We start from the raw sequence: 18785 nt of genomic DNA on the forward strand, positions 1-18785 counted from the left end.
AGTTTGAGTTTTACTAATACTGTTTTCAAACCACCCTTACCACTTACTATTTCCTAGTCCACTTTTAAACAAACTCATTTTTACTATGTTCAGCACTACTACTATATTCTTAGAACCTAGGATCTGCCCTTCTTGTGTGAGCCTTACCTTGGGACTCTTGAGCTCCCTCTGAACTTGGACACATAAAGATTGGCCCTTCCACACTGTACTCATCTCTGTCTGGGTGTAAGCACTACCCGGGGTCCCTTGAGACCCTTAGGGAACTTTGACACACCTAGCTCTCAGAAAGGCTTTGAAACAAGTGGCATTTGAGGTGGTTTATTCCATAACTCAGAGAGGATGTCAGAATCAGGCTTCCTATGGTTGTAACTTCTTATTTTACACTTTTCTGATGTAATTCAGTATTTGGTCTGTAATAATTTGTAACAAATATTGGGGTTGGCTAGTGAAAAAGGATAGGGCAATTATGCATGTTTTAGCTATTAGAAGGGTAGAGAACATGCCTATAGGATCCGTTCTGTTTTAATTCAAGTTTTGCATGCTTTACTTTCACGCAAATAGAGAACATGCCTATAGGATATGTTCTGTTTTAATTCAAGTTATGCATATTTTACTTTTACGCAAATAGGGAACATGCCTATAGGATCTGCTCTATTTTAGTTCACGTTCTGTGTGCTTTACTTTCACACAAATAGAGATCATGCCCATAGGATTAAAATTCATTCTAATAGAAATCATGCCTATAGGAATTTCGCTTTAATCAAGTAAATCCAGCATACTTTACTGCATGTTCAATTAGATATCATGCTTATAGGATAAAAATCAATCATTAATACTTAGATACCATGTCTGTAGGAATTCGAATTAGCTAAAATAGATATCATGTCTATAGGATCTAAAACCAGTTTAGTTAAAAAATTAGGTTGACTCGTACTGTTCTGAATCAGTTTAAGCAACCTACTGCTTTTATTAATACGGTTTAGAAAGCATGCATATAGGATCCAAATCACCCATTTAAAAAATCAACTACTGTTCTGCTGCCTTCTTAATCAGTAATAGATATCATGCTTATAGAACACCACCAATACACACTTAGGCAAGCCCTAGGTAATAATGATAAAACTAAATCCGCCTTTGTTTAATTAGCAACTGCTACAACCAGCAGGCAGGCCTGATTCATACTTCTTATCTGAGTTATATAATAAATTGGTTTGCTTCAACAATTAAAGCACCCTGCCTTAGTACCTTTAAATTCTGACCCTAAATGTGTTTAAGTCATGCTATTTATGTGCTTTATTTGAGGAGGTATATATGAGACTCTTAGTTATTTATATGTTTCCCCTAATATGCAATCCTATGTATTTTGTATGTCGCCTTAGTCTTTTTACCTTTAAAAACCAAGAATCAGCCTGAAATTCTCCCTCTTATAGGAATAGTAGTCTTAAATCCCTCCGGGACTAATAGGAATGGGACGAGTAATAGCATGTAGTAGAGGTCGAGACCAATCCGTGCTTTAATACCTTAATAGGATGGGAAGGGTAGATATGGATATGATGACCGGTGCGCTAACACCATGTGTATCCCCTCTTCAGAGGAGTTGTCTTACCGGGTATCGCATTGATGTGATCCATATTATAAATAAACCTAGGACTCCCCTCCTTTTTATATTTTCAAGTATTTGTAGAACTGTAACTCCTTTTCAAAATTTGCCTTTTAATAATTGTTTTTCAAAATCTTATGTGTTCAAACTTAAATCCCCTACTATTTGAGCCTTATTTGTCTATCTGCTAATTGTACAAAATTCACAAAAAATTGTCTGGTTAGGAACCACACTAGTGGATCTTGAGGGGTGCCTAACACCTTCCCCTTAGGAAAATTTCAAGCCTTACCCTATCTCTGGTTATCAAACAAAGTTAGAAATGAACATTATAGGTGTCCTAATGCACCTTAAATCATTAGGTGGAGACTCTTCAAATGCAAACCCAGTTCCCAAAAGGAACGAGTTGTCCCATACTCAAAATGTCATAAACCCAATTTTTCAATGCGAATAGGGAAAAAGGGGCGCGACAGCATGGCGACTCTGCCGGGGATATTTAGGCTTTTACCAGTTCAGACTGTTCTTGTAAATTTGTACCTACCTTATGTGCAATTACTTGTTTAAATTTATTTAAGCATTTAATTTCTTTTTCAAATGCGAAACTAACATGTCTTCCTTGTTTCTTTCCTTTATTGCCGCTTTAAATTATAAAACTGTTGTATTTATCGCTTTTTAACATGCAAACACATGTCAACATGTTTTTAATTATTGCATAATCATACCCAATATCATACTCCACTCATGCCAAACAAATACTATAGCAACGCTTATAATGAGTGGTTGCACTCTTCCTATATCATTACCCCCTAAATTTGGAAAGGCATATTTGCGGCAAAACTAGTCGATCAGCAGTGCAGTTGACAGTTCTGTGCCTTCCCCCTTGAGTTGTCCACTCAAGAGAACAACCCTTTTGTACAACCCTTGCGGCAAAACTAATTGTTGATGATAAATAGTCGAGTCTGGTGGGGGTAGGGTCTAACCCTTTTGTTTTGCAGAAAATGAGGCACGAGGTTCGCAATTTCGGTATGATTAGCACGCCCCCACTCTTGCTAGACTGGTGGAGGTGTCTTCCATCAAATGACCAAATCAATAAATAGAAAGAGAGGGCCACCAAAGCTAGAGAAAAGTTGGAATATCTAGAGTACAGTCTGCTGGAATTGGAAGGAAAAGTGAGGAAAAGAGTCACCAACTGCCAGAACGCCGAGGGAAATGAAGGAGAACACCTGGCAAAGGCATTTTTACTGGTGAACCTACGCGAACTAGAGGATTTGATCAACGAGAGCATTCAACCTGAGGAAGGTCCTTCTAGGACCAAGTAGATAGGAGTTTATCTTTTTTGCTTTATAAATGTAATAAGGCCAATGGTCATTAGTGACTTTTATTTCTTGTTTATTTAGTGTCGTTTTGGGATTCGTCTATTTCTATCAATAAAATGAGGAATTTAGCATTCTAAGTTCTCCAAATCAATTTGTCGCTAGGCCTACCTCGGGCACAACGAGGTTCCCAAATTAGGACACGCTTTACATTCATGCACTATGTGTTTAAATATTGCAATACTTTTATGACCCTCACTGACTTGATTACCTTTTGTTTTATTTTTGTTTTATTATCCCCCTCCCCAAAGGTTAGTTCATGCACTCTGGCATTATCATCTTATTTCACAAGACCCTTCCATACAGGCTGTGAGCAGAGGGGCATATCTCAAGAATTGGACCATTAGGACAACCAAAGTCCGACGGGTAGCAAGGCTAAAACAAGTATTATTCATTATTTTTACTAAATGATTTTCTTTTCGCATTTTTAATTCCCGCAATAAGATCTTCAATGTTCAAAACAGTTATTCAATTTGTCAAAAGCATTTCTGATTATTTCTTATGATTTAATATTTATTACTATCTCTCCTTACTTTACCGATACAGCATTACTATTAATTATCTTGATGAACCAATGACTATGACATGCAATGAGACAACGCAACAAATGGACATTGATTCAGAGGAAGATGACATACCAAATGAGATTGTCAAAGAAGTTGAGAACTTTGAGAACAGACCTAAGTCCAACCTGGACGAGACAGAAATTGTTAACTTGGGAGACGCAGAAAATGTTAAGGGAACACGAATCAGCGTTCACTTATCGACATCATAAAAGAAGGAATACAGAGAATTTCTAAAGGAATATGAGGACATATTCGCCTGGTCGTATGATGACATGAATGGTCTGAGTACGTCTATTGTGGCTTATAAACTGCCAACCAATCCGACATGTCTATCGGTAAAGCAAAAGCTCAGAAAATTCAAACCTGATATGAGTTTGAAAATCAAGGAAGAAGTCACTAATCAAGTCAAAGCTAAGGTTCTCAGGGTAGTAGAATACACATCATGGTTAGCCAACATTGTGCCTATACCAAAGAAGGACGGGAAGGTCAGAGTTTGTGTCGACTACCGGGATCTCAACTGGTCCAATCCGAAAGATGACTTCCCTTTGCCAAATATACATATCCTGATTGACAATTGCGCCAAGCATGAGCTGCAGTCATTTGTAGATTGTTTCACGGGTTATCATCAGATCTGGATGGATGAAGAAGATGCTGAGAAAACGGCTTTTATTATGCCGTAGGGAATGTACTATTACAAGATGATGTCGTTCGGCCTGAAGAATGCAGGGGCCACCTACATGAGGGCCATGACTACCATTTTTCATGATATGAGACACAATGATATAGAGGTATATGTAGATGATGTTATTATCAAGTCCAAGAAGGCCACTGACCACATAGATGATTTGGAAAGTTCTTCAATAGATTGTGGAGGTACAACCTGAAACTGAATCCCGTGAAGTGCGCATTTGGGGTTCCCGCTAAAAAATTACTTGGGTTTATTATGAGTCGTCGACGAATAGAACTAGATCCATCAAAAGTCAAAGATATTCAAGAACTGCCACTGCCAAAGAACAAGAATGATGTGATGTGTTTCTTGGGAAGGCTCAACTACATCAGTCGATTCATAGCACAGTCTATAGTTATTAGTGAACCAATCTTTAAAATGTTGAAGAAGGACGCCGCTACCAAATGGACTGATGACTGCCAAAAGGCCTTCGACAGAATCAAGGAGTACTTGTCAACACCACCAGTCTTGGTCCTGCCTGATCCAGGTAGATCCTTATTACTCTACCTTGCAGTATTAGATGGAGCTTTGGGTTGTGTTCTGGGGCAGCATGAAGAAATAGGGAGGAAGGAGCAGGCCATCTATTATCTTAGTAAGAAGTTCACCCCGTATGAGGCCCGATATTCTCTATTGGAACGCACCTGTTGTGCTTTGACTTGGGTAGCTTAGAAGCTAAGACATTACTTTTGTGCTTATACTACATATCTCATATCGAGAATGGATCTATTAAAGTACATCTTTCAGAAGCCCATGCCCACCGGCAAGCTAGCCAAATGGCAAATCCTATTAAGTGAGTTCGACATTGTTTACGTAACTCAGAAAGCGGTCAAGGGACAAGCAATGACAGACCACCTTACTGAGAATCCCATGGATGGAGAATACGAACCCCTGAAAACGTATTTTCCTGATGAAAAGGTATCATTCATAGGAGAAGATATTACAGAATCATATGACGGTTGGAGAATGTTTTTTGATGGAGCAGCAAATTTCAAAGGTGTTGGCATAGGAGCAGTCCTAGTATCGGAAACCGGTCAGCATTATCCGGTGTCTGCCAAACTCAGGTTCCACTGCACCAACAATATGGCCGAGTATGAAGCCTGCATCTTAGGACTCAAAATAGCCATAGACATAAATGTTCAAGAGCTGCTAGTGATTGGAGATTCAGACTTACTTATACATCAGGTACGAGAAGAATGGGCAACAAAGAACTCCAAGATACTCTCGTATCTACATCACGTACAGGAATTGAGAAAGAGGTTCAGGAAGACGGAATTCCAGCATGTTCCTAGGGTCCAGAATGAGTTCGTTGATGCATTGGCCACCCTGACATCTATGATACAACACCCAGACAAGAATTTTATTGATCCCATTCCAGTGAAAATCCATGATCATCCAGCCTACTGTGTGCATATTGAAGAAGAAGTAGACGGAAAGCCCTGGTTTCATGAGATCAAGGAATATTTGGCAAGAGGAGAGTACCCAGAGCTTGCAAATCCTACTCAGAAATGCACACTTCGGAGATTGTCCAACAACTTCTTTCACAGCGGAGGAATCCTATATAGGAGGACTCCTGATTTGGGATTACTAAGGTGTGTCGGCGCAAGGGAATCATCCAAGTTACTAGAGGAAATTCATGTTGGGACCTGCGGTCCCCATATGAACGGTTTGTCTTAGCAAAGAAGATACTCCGAACAAGTTACTTTTGGATAACCATGGAAACGAACTGCATCCAGTATGTCCAAAAATGCCACCGCTGTCAGATACATGCAGACATGATAAAGGTACCTCCAAATAAGCTTAATGCAACAAGCTCACCGTGGCCATTCGCCACTTGGGGAATGGATGTTATTGGACCAATCGAGCCTACCGCTTCCAACAGACACTGGTTTATCCTGGTAGCCATCGACTATTTCACTAAATGAGCCGAAGCATCATCTTACAGAGCAGTGGCTAAGAAAGTCGTGGTAGACTTTGTTCGCGACCGCATTGTTTGTCGATTCGGTATTCCAAAGTCAATCATTACTGATAATGGCTTCAACTTCAACAGTGACTTGATGAAAGCTATGTGTGAAACTTTCAAGATCAGATACAAGAATTTCACAGCCTATAGGCCTCAAATGAATGGAGTTGTAGAAGCCGCCAACAAGAATATCAAGAAAATATTGAGGAAAATGACAGAGAATCATAAACAGTGGCACGAGAAATTATCATTTGCTCTTCCGGGGTATTGCACCACAGTCGACACATCAACCGGGGCAACCCCCTATATGTTGGTTTATAGTACAGAGGTTGTTATTCCTGTTGAGGTAGAAATTCCTTCCCTAAGGATCATACATGAAGCTGAACTCGATGACGCAGAGTAGGTAAAAGGTCGTTATGAGCAACTACCCCTTATAGACGAAAAAAGAATGAATGCAGTTTGCCATGGTCAACTCTATCAGAGCAGAATGTCTAGAGCCTTCAACAAAAGAGTCAAGCCAAGACAGTTCACACCGGGGCAGCTGGTGTTAAAGAAAATTTTTCCGCATCAAGATGAAGCCAAAAGGAAGTTCTCTCCCAACTAGCAGGGTCCATACATGGTTCATTGAGTTTTGACAGGAGGATCCCTAATACTTGCAGAAATGGACGGAGAAGTCTGGCCAAAGCCGATCAATTTAGATACAGTCAAGCGTTACTATATATAATCTTTATGCTTTCCTTATAAGAAGTAAATTGAACTACGCCTGACCTGATTCCCATTTAAGAGGGATACGTAGGCAACCCTATGGGTTCAGTCACAAATTCAATAAAAATCTCATTTCCCCCCGCAATTGGAAACTGGGGCAGAATTTTGAGGAGGACTCTCAAAATTCCGAAGTAATTTCAGCCAATCGCCGCGAGTATCAGTCAGAAATGTCAACTCATCAAACTGGGGCAGAATTTTGAGGGGGGCCCTCAAAATTCCATAGCTAGAGAGGTCGCAATGTCCGGAGCCACGTCACAGTTGTTGGTTCAACTAAAAGCTATTTCTTAATTATACACTTATGTCATATTTTTACGAAACCATGCATGTTTATTACTGAAATTGCTTTGTTTAGAAACATTACACCAATGATACGTACAATATCACCCGATCAAAGCCGAGCAGGACAACCAAAGCCAGCGAGGATACACGCTAACCTCCCCCCTCTACAAAACTCATGATTTTTCTTTGGATGCAGGCACTAGGATTGCAAAATAATTAAACATACTATACACTCATGGACAAACATTATTCAGGAACATGACTCTCTGAAACGTTACACTTGCAAACATTTGCTATCAACATACACCAGTGACGTTTCATCTATCGTAACGCTCTCAGTAATCACGACATCGCCAACTGCTATCAGCTAAAAAAACTCTACTATCATTCGTTATTTCGTTTTTGCATAAGGTTACCATTCTGCCTTTAGAGACTAAACGCTGTCTCCATTTGCACCCTGCATAAGGATACCATTTTGCCTTCCGAGGTTAATCTCTACCTCCATCTGTATCTGCATTGCATAAGCCTACTATTCTGCCTTTCAACTTGCATAAGGCTACCATTTTCCTTCCGAGACTAAACGTTGTCTCCATCTACATTTGCATCGCATAAGGCTACCATTATGCCTTTCGAGACTAAACGATGTCTCCATATGCATTCTTGCATAAGGCTACCATTTTGCCTTCCGAGACTAAATGTTGTCAACATCTGCATTCTTGCATAAGGCTACCATTCTGCCTTCCGAGGTTAAGCTTTACCTCTGTCCGCATTTGCATCTTTGCATAAGGCTATCATTCTACCTTCCGAGGCTAAGCTTTGCCTCTAATTTTCTTCGAAGCTAAGCACTATCTCAAGAATCATTTATTTTGTTTCTCTTACAAGATAAGCTCTGCCCTTCAATTTGCAAGACTAAGCTCTGTCTTGTCCGCATCATGCTACTGCATCTCATGGGCTGAAAGATCGCCTCATATTGCATCTCATGTGCTGAAAGATCGCCAAATTATCCAAAGGCATCATCGTTCAGAGGCACCATCTTCATAGCCCGAGAACACCATGTCATGGCCAGAGGATCCTTTTTAATCTTTTGCATATCATTATTTAAAGGCACCATGGTTCGGAGGCACCATCCTCATAGCCTGAGAGCATCATTTCATGACCTGTGAATCCTTTATCATATGCTTCATGGCCCAGGACGTCATGGTCTAAGGACATCATCCTAACCGTTCGAAGACAACATTCATGGTCCGACGGGAATTTGCATCATGTTTAGATTTATACGCAATATATGCTTGTATTATTTCTAATTGCAGGTAAACCGGCGAGCAATGGCCATCCCGGCAGGAGCGGCCCCACTCTAGTTCCCGCAACCATATCAAAATTTAACCATTCCTACAAGCCACCCACTCACCCCGCCCTGGATATTGCGTCCGTTCTTGGAAAGTCTCCATCGGCATACTCCGCCGATGGATCCTGAACTACATATGGCCTAATTCCTATAAAACCAGGGATATGTAGGCAGCTCAGAAGCCAGGGTGCGGCCTATCTTCTTCAAACCATTTCGCTCGGTCAAAATTGGCCATCATATCTTTACTCGACAACTCTTTCATCCTTCTCGAGTAAAGAGGGACAGCTGTTGATACCCAAATTTTTCTCTATATATTTTCAATATGAAAAATACCTTCAAAATAGCATATGTATATATATGTAAGCATATCCAAATGTTTTATTATTTTTCCATAATTTTTAAAGGTTTTCAAATCAATTTATTTCCCTTTTTTATCCATAACACCCCCACAAATTATTTCCAAAATTATTATTTTGGTAATTCATTTTTTGGACTTTTATATTTATGCTAAAATATAGCTAAGGTTTTTCATATTTTTACAAATTTATTTATTATTTTTAAGCTAAATTGCATATAATTGCAATATTAGCCCTTTAAAGATTCAATTGTATTTTATATTCATAAAATTAAGTCTTATATTTTTAAATTGATAATTATATGTTATAAATCATTTTAGTGCTTTCAATTTATTTCTAGAAATTAATTTACTATTTTTATAATTTTAAAAGGGAAAAATTGGCTATTTAAATAATAGCCCAATTACATTTCAATGTTAGCCTAAATCTGACCCCAAATTAAACCCAATTTTCCCGGCTCAATTTCATTTCAAACCCGAACCCTAACCCAATTAAATGACCCAACCCGAATTCCCCTACCTACCCTTTTGAATCCAGGTCGTTGATCATTCAGATCAACGGCGGCCACCATTCGCCCTTCTATAATTAAACCCAAAAGACCCCTAAACCTACCTTATTTTTCAACAACCGCTGCCTCTAGATCCCTTCCCTCTCAACTCTGTCTGCAATCCCTCATGAACCCTAGCCACCGCCATCTAATTTCACCCTAATCCACCTTAACCCCTGTCTAATCTATGGCCTCTCATGGCCATTGGAGATGTGTATCAACCTCCTATGGCTCCTGGGTGTTTGTTTCTGTGGTTTCATGGCCAGACCTCGAAGGGATCTGGTCCAGTCCTCGCTCGACTTCTGTTCATGGCCTTTCTCCGGTCATGTGTGGCCTTTCAAGGCAGATCCTTGACTATCCTGGTTAGATCGATAACTTTTAAGGTCTTTCTCACCTTTTCTGGGTTTTTCAAAACCCTAATCTTTAAGATCTTTTGATTTTTCTTTTAGATCTACCATAGATTTGTGCTTACTATGAATGTCATAAGTGTTTTCTCGAAAGTTCTTCAACTTTTCTTTCAAAACGACTCTTCATTGGGGTTTTCCTTTAAGTTTTTCAAAAGATCTCTTCTCCGATTTTAATGTTGTTTGTGATTTTGTTATGTTTTGCTCATGTTGTTCTTCTATCTGAGTCAGCATGTTGAAAACCCTAATTCCTTTTTTGGTCGCATCCGAGTTCTGAAACTGTCTGTTTAAGTGTGTACTGGTTCGATCAAGTTCTCCGTTTTTGTTGACTTATTTGATTCTGAGTTTTACCATCTTTTAAACTCGATCATTATGGAAAACCATTGGCCTTTTGGTCTGAAACTGCTTGTTTGAATGTATACTTGACTCGATTAAAAGTTCCTTGTTTCAGACTCTCTTTTCTTTATGTGACTTATCTGATTCTGAGTTTTACTATCTTTTTAACTCGACTATTGTTGAAACCCTAATTTCTCAAAAGGCTTCCTCACTTGTTACTGTGAGACCTTTACTTATTTTTTTGACTCTCTTCTTCACATTGGCTATACGTGTGAGCCCTCACTATCTAACTTTGTTCACTACTGAATCCTATCCTTATTTATGCTACTATTGTATGTTGTTTCTTTTGCCAATGTGCTTGACCTTGCATGTCTGATGCTTCTGTTCACTCTCTTTATGTACTGAAGTGCAGAATCATGTTTCTTCCTTGATTGATCTTAGTCTTGTGGCTGATTGCAAAAAAATTTCTTTTATGACTCCTAATTTCACTCGCCTGTTTAAAATTAATTGATTGCTTTCCCTGTACTGTGATATTTTACCTTGCTGAATCCTTTCCCAAAATAAGCATATTTTGTACTTAGACTTGATTGTTTGCTTCATGCTTTTACTACCCCTTTTATGGCAATAATCAATCTGTCCCCAAACTGATTTTCTTTCCGTAGTTTGACCTGCTGCTACCCGTTAAACAGTGATCCCTTAATTAAATAGAATCATTTGTGGTAATTGATTCTGACTTGTGATTATTTCCATGTTTGTGTTAAGACTTTACTTATTACCTTATTCTTCACCTGTTTTCCAAACTATAAATACCCACCCTCTTTTCTTTCAAAGACACGAACAATTGAGTTCAAGAACACACACTTACATTCAAAACTTTCTCTCTTTTCTCTACTACTGCTTATGCTACTGCTTTGTCTAGCTGGCTGAAAGCCAAGGCTAGACTGTGGAATTTTTGCCTACTTTTCATTTCTGCACTTTGTTTCTCTACTGGCATATCCTAGTTAATCTTCAAGCATCAACAACAACATGTTTCTTTAACTATTTCAGTTTCCTTCATCCTTGCCTGCTTCTGTTTATGTTTATGCAATCAAGTTACATTACTAAGCATGCTGCTCCCTCCCCTTCTAAATTAATATTTTCCCTTATGTATGCACTCTGTCATTCACTTGTTGTGTGATTTGCTGACTTATGAATCCCAAACCCTCATATCCCTTTATGTGTTTGTGTTCTCTGGCTGGTTTGTGGGCATGCCAGCATCATCTATTGCTGTACATGACCAAACCTGACCATTTTTGAAGCAGCGGACGTCCATGGCTGGAGCTCGAGCTTGACAGAGACGAAGAAGATGAAGGCAGATGCAGCTGGGTCTGTTTGGATGTAGCAGAAGCAACAAAAACGCAGCAGCCATGGGAGCTTGACGAGCTCGTCAACGGCGGAAGTTGTTCGTCGATGAAGACGAAGCGTTTTTTGAAAAACATTTAACCAAACCTTTGCTTCAAAGGTTTCCTACATATCCCTAGCTAAAGGGGAATCAGGTTAATGTAGTTCGGGAAATTTTGGTAGCTGGGACTACCATGGGATTGCAATGCTTGCAGTTACTGCTGTTGTTGTTTCCACTACTGCTTTACTGACCTCCTTATTACAACCAAAGGAAATTGAAACTGAACTAACTACTTATGCCTGTCAACCACTAGTTACAAGATTCCTATCTATAATTCTTTTGCAACTTGATCTTGGGTCTTAGCCGATTCTGCTTGTAGACTTCGATCCGAATCTTGATGCTCGCAAGTTGTAGGCGCTTGTTTATTTCTGCAGTATTGAGTGAAACGGGATTGGCGGAGCTCGGGAATTTGATCAAATTTTGAGCGACCAGCCCTTTGTTTGTTCCAATATCTGGGAACATCTTTTTTTTGTTCTTTTCTTCTTTTCTTTATTCTGGATTGAGACTCAAACCATAGGTCATCTTGATCCGTGCGCCTCGAGGTCAGACCTGCTGAAACAACAAAACAAACGAACGAAATTTTCTGCCCCAGTTTCACTAGAAAAATTTCGTGAGTTAATTGCCATGAAAATTTACAGAATTGATGAGGGGATTGGAAAACTCTAGTCTACAAAGCGCAACTCAGGGGTTGGAGCCCTAATGTCGCAAAAGGTAAAAATGCACAACTCAGGGATTGGAGCCCTAATGTCGCAAAAGGTAAAAATGCACAACTCAGGGATTGAAGCCCTAATGTCGGCTAAAGGAAGGTTGCTCAACTCAGGGATTGGAGCCCTAATGCTGGCCAAAGGAAAGTCGCTAAACTCAGGGATTGGAGCCCTAATGTTGGCTAAAGAAAATTGCTCAACTCAGGGATTGGAGCCCTAATGCTGGCTAAAGGAAAAACGCTCAACTCAGGGATTGGAGCCCTAATGTCGGCTAAAAGAAAATCGCTCAACTCAGGGATTGGAGCCCTAATGCTGGCTAAATGGAAATTGCTCAACTCAATGATTGGATCCCTAATGCTGGCTAAAGAAAACTTGCTCAACTCAGGGATTGCAGCCCTAATGTCGGCTAAAAGCAAATCGCTCAACTCATGGATTGGAGCTCTATTGCTGGCTAAAGGAAAAACGCTCAACTCAGGGATTGGAGCCCTAATGTCGGCTAAAAGAAAATCGCTCAACTCAGGGATTGGAGCCCTAATGTCGGCTAAAAGAAAAATGTCCAACTCAGGGATTGGAGCCATAATGTCGGCTAAAAACAAATCGCTCAACTCAGGGATTGGAGCCCTAATGCTGGCTAAAGGAAAAACGCTCAACTCAGGGATTGGAGCCCTAATGTTGGCTAAATAGAAAATGCTCAACTCAGGGATTGAAGCCCTAATGTCGTCTAAAAGCAAATCGCTCAACTCAGGGATTGGAGACCTAATGCTGGCTAAAGGAAAGTTGCTCAACTCAGGGATTGGAGCCCTAATGCTGGCTTTAAAGGAAAAATGCTCAACTCAGGGATTGGAGCCCTAATGTCGGCTAACAGGAAAAACGCTCAACTTAGGGATTAGAGCCCTAATGCTGGCTAAATGGAAATTGCTCAACTCAGGGATTGGAGCCCTAATGCTAGCTAAAAGCAAATCGTTCAACTCAGGGATTGGAGCCCTAATGTTGGCTAAAGGAAAAACGATCAACTCAGGGATTGGAGCCATAATGTTGGCTAAATGGAAAACGCTCAACTCAGGGATTGGATCCCTAATGCTGGCTAAAGGAAAAACGCCCAACTCAGGGATTGGAGCCCTAATGCTGGCTAAATGGAAATTGCTCAACTCAGGGATTGGAGCCCTAATGCTGGCTAAAGCAAAAACGCGCAACTCAGGGATTGGAGCCCTAATGTTGGCTAACAGCAAATCGCTCAACTCAGGGATTGGAGCCCTAATGTTGGCTAAAAGAAAACTGCTCAACTCAGGGATTGGAGCCCTAATGCTGGCTAAAGAAAACTGCTCAACTCAGGGATTGGAGCCCTAATGTTGGCTAAAAAAAATGCTCAACTCAGGGATTGGAGCCCTAATGTCGGCTAAAAAAAACTGCTCAACTCAGGGATTGGAGTCCTAATGTCGGCTAAAGGAAAATTCGCTCAACTCAGGGATTGGAGCCCTAATGTTGGCTAAAGGAAAGTTGCTCAACTCAGGGATTGGAGACCTAATGCTGGCTTTAAAGGAAAAACGCTCAACCCAGGGATTGGTTCCCTAATGTCGGCTAACAAGAAAAACGCTCAACTTAGGGATTGGAGCCCTAATGCTGGCTAAATGGAAATTGCTCAACTCAGGGATTGGAGCCCTAATGCTGGCTAAAGGAAAAATGCTCAACTCAGGGATTGGAGCCCTAATGTCGGCTAAAAGCAAATCGCTCAGCTCAAGGATTGGATCCCTAATGCTGGCTAAAGGAAAAATGCTCAACTCAGGGATTGGAGCCCTAATGTCGGCTAAAGGGAAAAATGCTCAACTCAGGGATTGGAGCCCTAATGCTGGCTAAAGGAAAAACGCTCAACTCAGGGATTGGAGCCCTAATGCCGGCTAAAAGAAAAATGCTCAACTCAGGGATTGGAGCCCTAATGCTGGCTAAAGGAAAAACGCTCAACTTAGGGATTGGAGCCCTAATGTCGGCTAAAGGAAAAAACGCTCAACTCAGGGATTGGAGCCCTAATGCTGGCTAAAGAAAACTGCTCAACTCAGGGATTGGAGCCCTAACGTCGGCTAATAGCAAATCGCTCAGCTCAAGGATTGGAGCCCTAATGTTGGCTAAAGGAAAAATGCTCAACTCAGGGATTGGAGCCCTAATGTCGACTAAAGGGAAAAACTCTCAACTCAGGGATTGGAGCCTTAATGCTGGCTAAAAGAAAAACGCTCAACTTAGGGATTGGAGCCCTAATGCTGGCTAAAGGAAAGTTGCTCAACTCAGGGATTGGAGCCCTAATGCTGGCTTACAGAAAATTGCTCAACACAGGGATTGGAGCCCTAATGTCGGCTAAATGCAAATCACTCAACTCAGGGATTGGAGCCCTAATGATAGCTAAAGGAAAAATGCTCAACTCAGGGATTGGAGCCCTAATGTCGGCTAAAAGAAAATCGCTCAGCTCAAGGATTGGAGCCCGAATGCTGGCTAAAGGAAAAATGCTCAACTCAGGGATTGGAGCCCTAATATCGGCTAAAGGGAAAACGCTCAACTCAGGGATTGGAGCCCTAATGCTGGCTAAAGGAAAAATGCTCAACTCAGGGATTGGAGCCCTAATGTCGGCTAAAAGAAAAATGCTCAACTCAGGGATTGGAGCCCTAATGCTGGCTAAAGGAAAAACGCTCAACTCAGGGATTGGAGCCCTAATGTCGGCTAAAGGGAAAAACGCTCAACTCAGGGATTGGAGCCCTAATGCTGGCTAAAGAAAACTGCTCAACTCAGGGATTGGAGCCCTAATGTCGGCTAAAAGAAAAACGCTCAACTCAAGGATTGGAGCCCTAATGTTGGCTAAAGGAAAAACGCTCAACTTAGGGATTGGAGCCCTAATGCTGGCTAAAGGAAAAAATTGGGGATTCTAACCAACCCTCTTTTTTGAATTTTCTTCTCACTTCCTTTTCATTTTTTTTATTATTTATTTATTTTTATTATTTTTTCATTCATTTTTTTTTAGTAAAATGCAGGAGAGAATTTGGGGAAACTTCCCTTTTGGGTTGATTCCTTATTGCAAAGCTGTAGAGCATTTAAGTATTTCTTTTCCTTTTGGGCGGCACCTGCTTCTTGCATGGTTGCTTTGGCTCGCACCTGTTTCAATTTTCCAAACAAAGAACAATTGTCAGTTTGAAAAAGGTGGTTGGTTCGGTGGCCTTGATTGTTCCAATTGCTCGGTCCCGTCCTTATTCCTATTGAGAAACTCTACCGTTGATTGGTTTCACAAGCGATCCCCTTTAAAACTGATCAGACTCGCATTCCTAGATTTTGCGATGATTTGCCCGTGTAAGGCTTTGGTTCTTCCATCCCATTCTGCTTGGGAATTTTTACCGAGGCAGACTCAGTGGGGATTTTTATTGGGGCAGACTCAGTGGGGATATTTACAAGGCAGACTCGTTGGGGATTTGCCGGGGCAGACTCTTTGGGGATTTTTACAAGGGGATACTCTGTGGGGATTTTTACAAGGGGAGACTCTGTGGGGATTTGCCTGATTTTTTTTTTGTTCTACTTCGAAAACAATCATCATCATGATCAGTCGGGATCAAACTGACGTACCGCTGAAGCGGGGTATTTTCTTTGCTTCTTACTAAATGGAGCTCCGTAAAACCGCTCATGCCACCTTTTCTTTCCAACACATTCGGAATTTAGGGTTAAAACGAAAAGGATTTAAGGAAAGGGTAAACAAAGAGCGGAGAAAACGAATTTTTAAAGAGAAGTGTCCCTTTCGGGACAAGAAAAACTTATTTGAGGCAAACATGTTAACTTTAAATTGACATGACATGCTTTTTGGACTGGATGTCCGACCTTCATGAACTTGCATTTCCTCATGAACCAAAACGGATTTATGTTCCCAAACCAGGGAACTTTGCCAGAACTTTCTGAGGTGGAATCATTTTTTCGGCCGACGGCGCCCTTTGCGGGTTTTCGCTAGTCGACCTCTCTCATTTCTCTTCTCACTGTCGCCTCATAGCACTCTTAGCGAGTTTTTTACTAAACAAGCTCTCTCATTTTCGATTTCTCTACTCCCGTTGCCTCATGGTGCCCGGAGGTTTTCGCCAACAAGACTCTCTCATTTTATTTCTCTCAATTTCAGAATGTATCGGCTTCCAACCATGATATCCTTTGGTTTCTCACGCCTTCGAAAATTGATCCGAAGGACTTGTACTTGGTTTTTTTTTGGTAAAAGGAATTGTGGATGAAATTATAACTTCGGAACCATTTTGTGGGCCCTAGTTTCAACTTCAGGGTAAATTGGATTTTATTTTTTGGTGTGACTAAACCACAGAGAGAGGCTGCCTACGTATCCTTTCGGAATCAAGTCAGACGTAGTTCAGGCCACTCATTTGTTTGTTTGTTTGTTTTTTTGTTTTGAGTTTCAGGGATTTTTTGATCCTCAAACCTAACTGCAATGGCTAATCGCGTGGGACTTAACCTTTCCAACTTTATATTTTTTTCTTTGTAGGCCTTTCTTTTCTGTCTTCTTTCTTCCAACTTCAATTTTAGAGCATTTGGGGGTACCTTGGTTTCTTCGACTTTGCTGAGGCGATTAGCCATGTGAAACTCAACCCTTTCAACTTCAATTGCCTTTATAGGTGCTTTAATTTGATTTTCTCCTTCCGAGAGTTTTGATTCCTGAGCATCGGCCGCCATGGTCAGTCGAGGTCGACTTGATGCACCTGCTGAGGCTGGGTGCCTTTTGCACATTAGCGTGTATCAAACGAAAGCCCTGTAAATCAGTCTTGCCTTCCTTTCTTTGTCTTGGTTTTGGAACAGTGTTAGACCAAAAGGGATTCAAAGAGAAACAAATAATTAAAAGGAGAATGAGTTTAAAAACTAGAAGTGTCCCTTTCGGAGAAAGGAGAGAAGGACTTATCTGGAGTACATGCGGACTTCAATGAACATGACATGCCTTTTGTACTGGATGCCTGATCTATGTAAACCGTCCAACTCTCAAAAATTCATCACAACTTTGCCTTGAATACCGAGGAACCTTGCCAGGACTCTGTTGATGCCGATGGATGTGAGGATCTTATTTTTTATCATGGGTGCCCTTTGTGGGTTTTCACGAGCTGGCATTTTTCATTTCATTTCTTATCATCTCCTTATAGTGCCCATGTGGGTTTTCACTGACAAGACTCTCATTTTGATTTTCTCTGCTTACCGTCGCCTTACGGTGCCCGTGTGGGTTTTCACCAATAAGTCTCTCTCATTTTATTCCTCTCATTTTGTTGTATTAGACCCAAATAACTCCATCCTCCCATTTTGAACCGCTTTTCCGATTGATCAGAAGGACTTGAACAAAGTTTGGGGTGAAAAGAATTTGGATTGAACTACAACTTTGGAACCTTTTGGGTAGGATCATTGCCGAACCATTATAACTTCTGCCCCAGTTTCACTTTTTGGGGGATTTTGGATTTTTATTTTGGTGTGACTGAACCCCAAGGAAAGGTTGCCTACGTATCCTTTCGGAATCAAGTCAAACGTAGTTCAGGCAACTTTTGTTTTTGGATTTTTTTTGTTTTTCTGATTTGCTTTGTTTTTCACTTCCCTTCCCCCTTTTTTTTCATTTTCATTGTCTTTTTTTTTGTATATATATTTTCTTATTTTTCCAATTCTTTTTTTTTATTTTTATTTTTCATTTCAATTTCTTTTTTTTCTCATTTTATTTTCAATAATACTTTCAGGTTCCAAAGAGGGTAATGAAAGAAGAGTAATCAGCTCAAATGGGTTTGCAAAGGGTTGATAGTGTTTGGGTAGCGAGAATGAAAGTCTTCGTCATCTCAACCAGAAAAAATTTTATTATATAAAGGATCCAACATAGTACCTTTTGACTGCATTTGCATTGATAGTTATTTCAAGGACGTTTCCTTCGATGTGTCCCAGGTACAATGCACTCTTTTTGGCAGTACTCTTGTTTTAAAGTATGGACCTTTCCAATTGCGGGAACCAATTTTCCTTCAGTTGTTCCAACTCTTTGTCTTGTTTCCTTAAACTATTCTTCATTGCGACCCAATTCTTGATTCATTATTTCGAGGTTTGACAGAGTTTTAAGATCCGGGCATGAAGTCCGCAAGCATGTCATATTATTAAAATCTGCATTTAACAGAACTAAAAGAGAATGAGAAAATTGACAAGATTTTAAAAAAAAGAGACATTTCCGGGAAAATGAAATATCAATTTCATTTGATTTTTTTTATTTTTTTTTTTTTGTTTTTTTTGTTTTGATTTTTTTTTAAATTTTTGAAGATAGAAGTGTTTACATCGGAAAGTAAGACAATAAAGTAAAACATCTGGATCACACCCTGAGACAATCCAGATGCAGAAGGGATAGCAAGACTGGCTA

The 18785-nt window shown here is 40.3% G+C and overlaps 1 protein-coding gene across 1 annotated transcript; it reads left to right on the forward strand.

The window, feature by feature from the left end:
* The first annotated feature begins 4479 nt into the window (after window positions 1-4479).
* On the forward strand, window positions 4480-11737 carry LOC138889979 (uncharacterized). Its single transcript, XM_070173328.1, has 4 exons — window positions 4480-4750; window positions 5612-5738; window positions 6311-6622; window positions 11557-11737. The coding sequence occupies exons 1-4, from the start codon at window positions 4480-4482 to the stop codon at window positions 11735-11737; spliced, it is 891 nt and encodes a 296-aa protein (XP_070029429.1).
* The last annotated feature ends 7048 nt before the right edge of the window (window positions 11738-18785 follow it).

This window comes from Nicotiana sylvestris, chromosome 4 (genome assembly GCF_000393655.2).
Source record: "Nicotiana sylvestris chromosome 4, ASM39365v2, whole genome shotgun sequence".
NCBI lineage: Eukaryota > Viridiplantae > Streptophyta > Magnoliopsida > Solanales > Solanaceae > Nicotiana > Nicotiana sylvestris.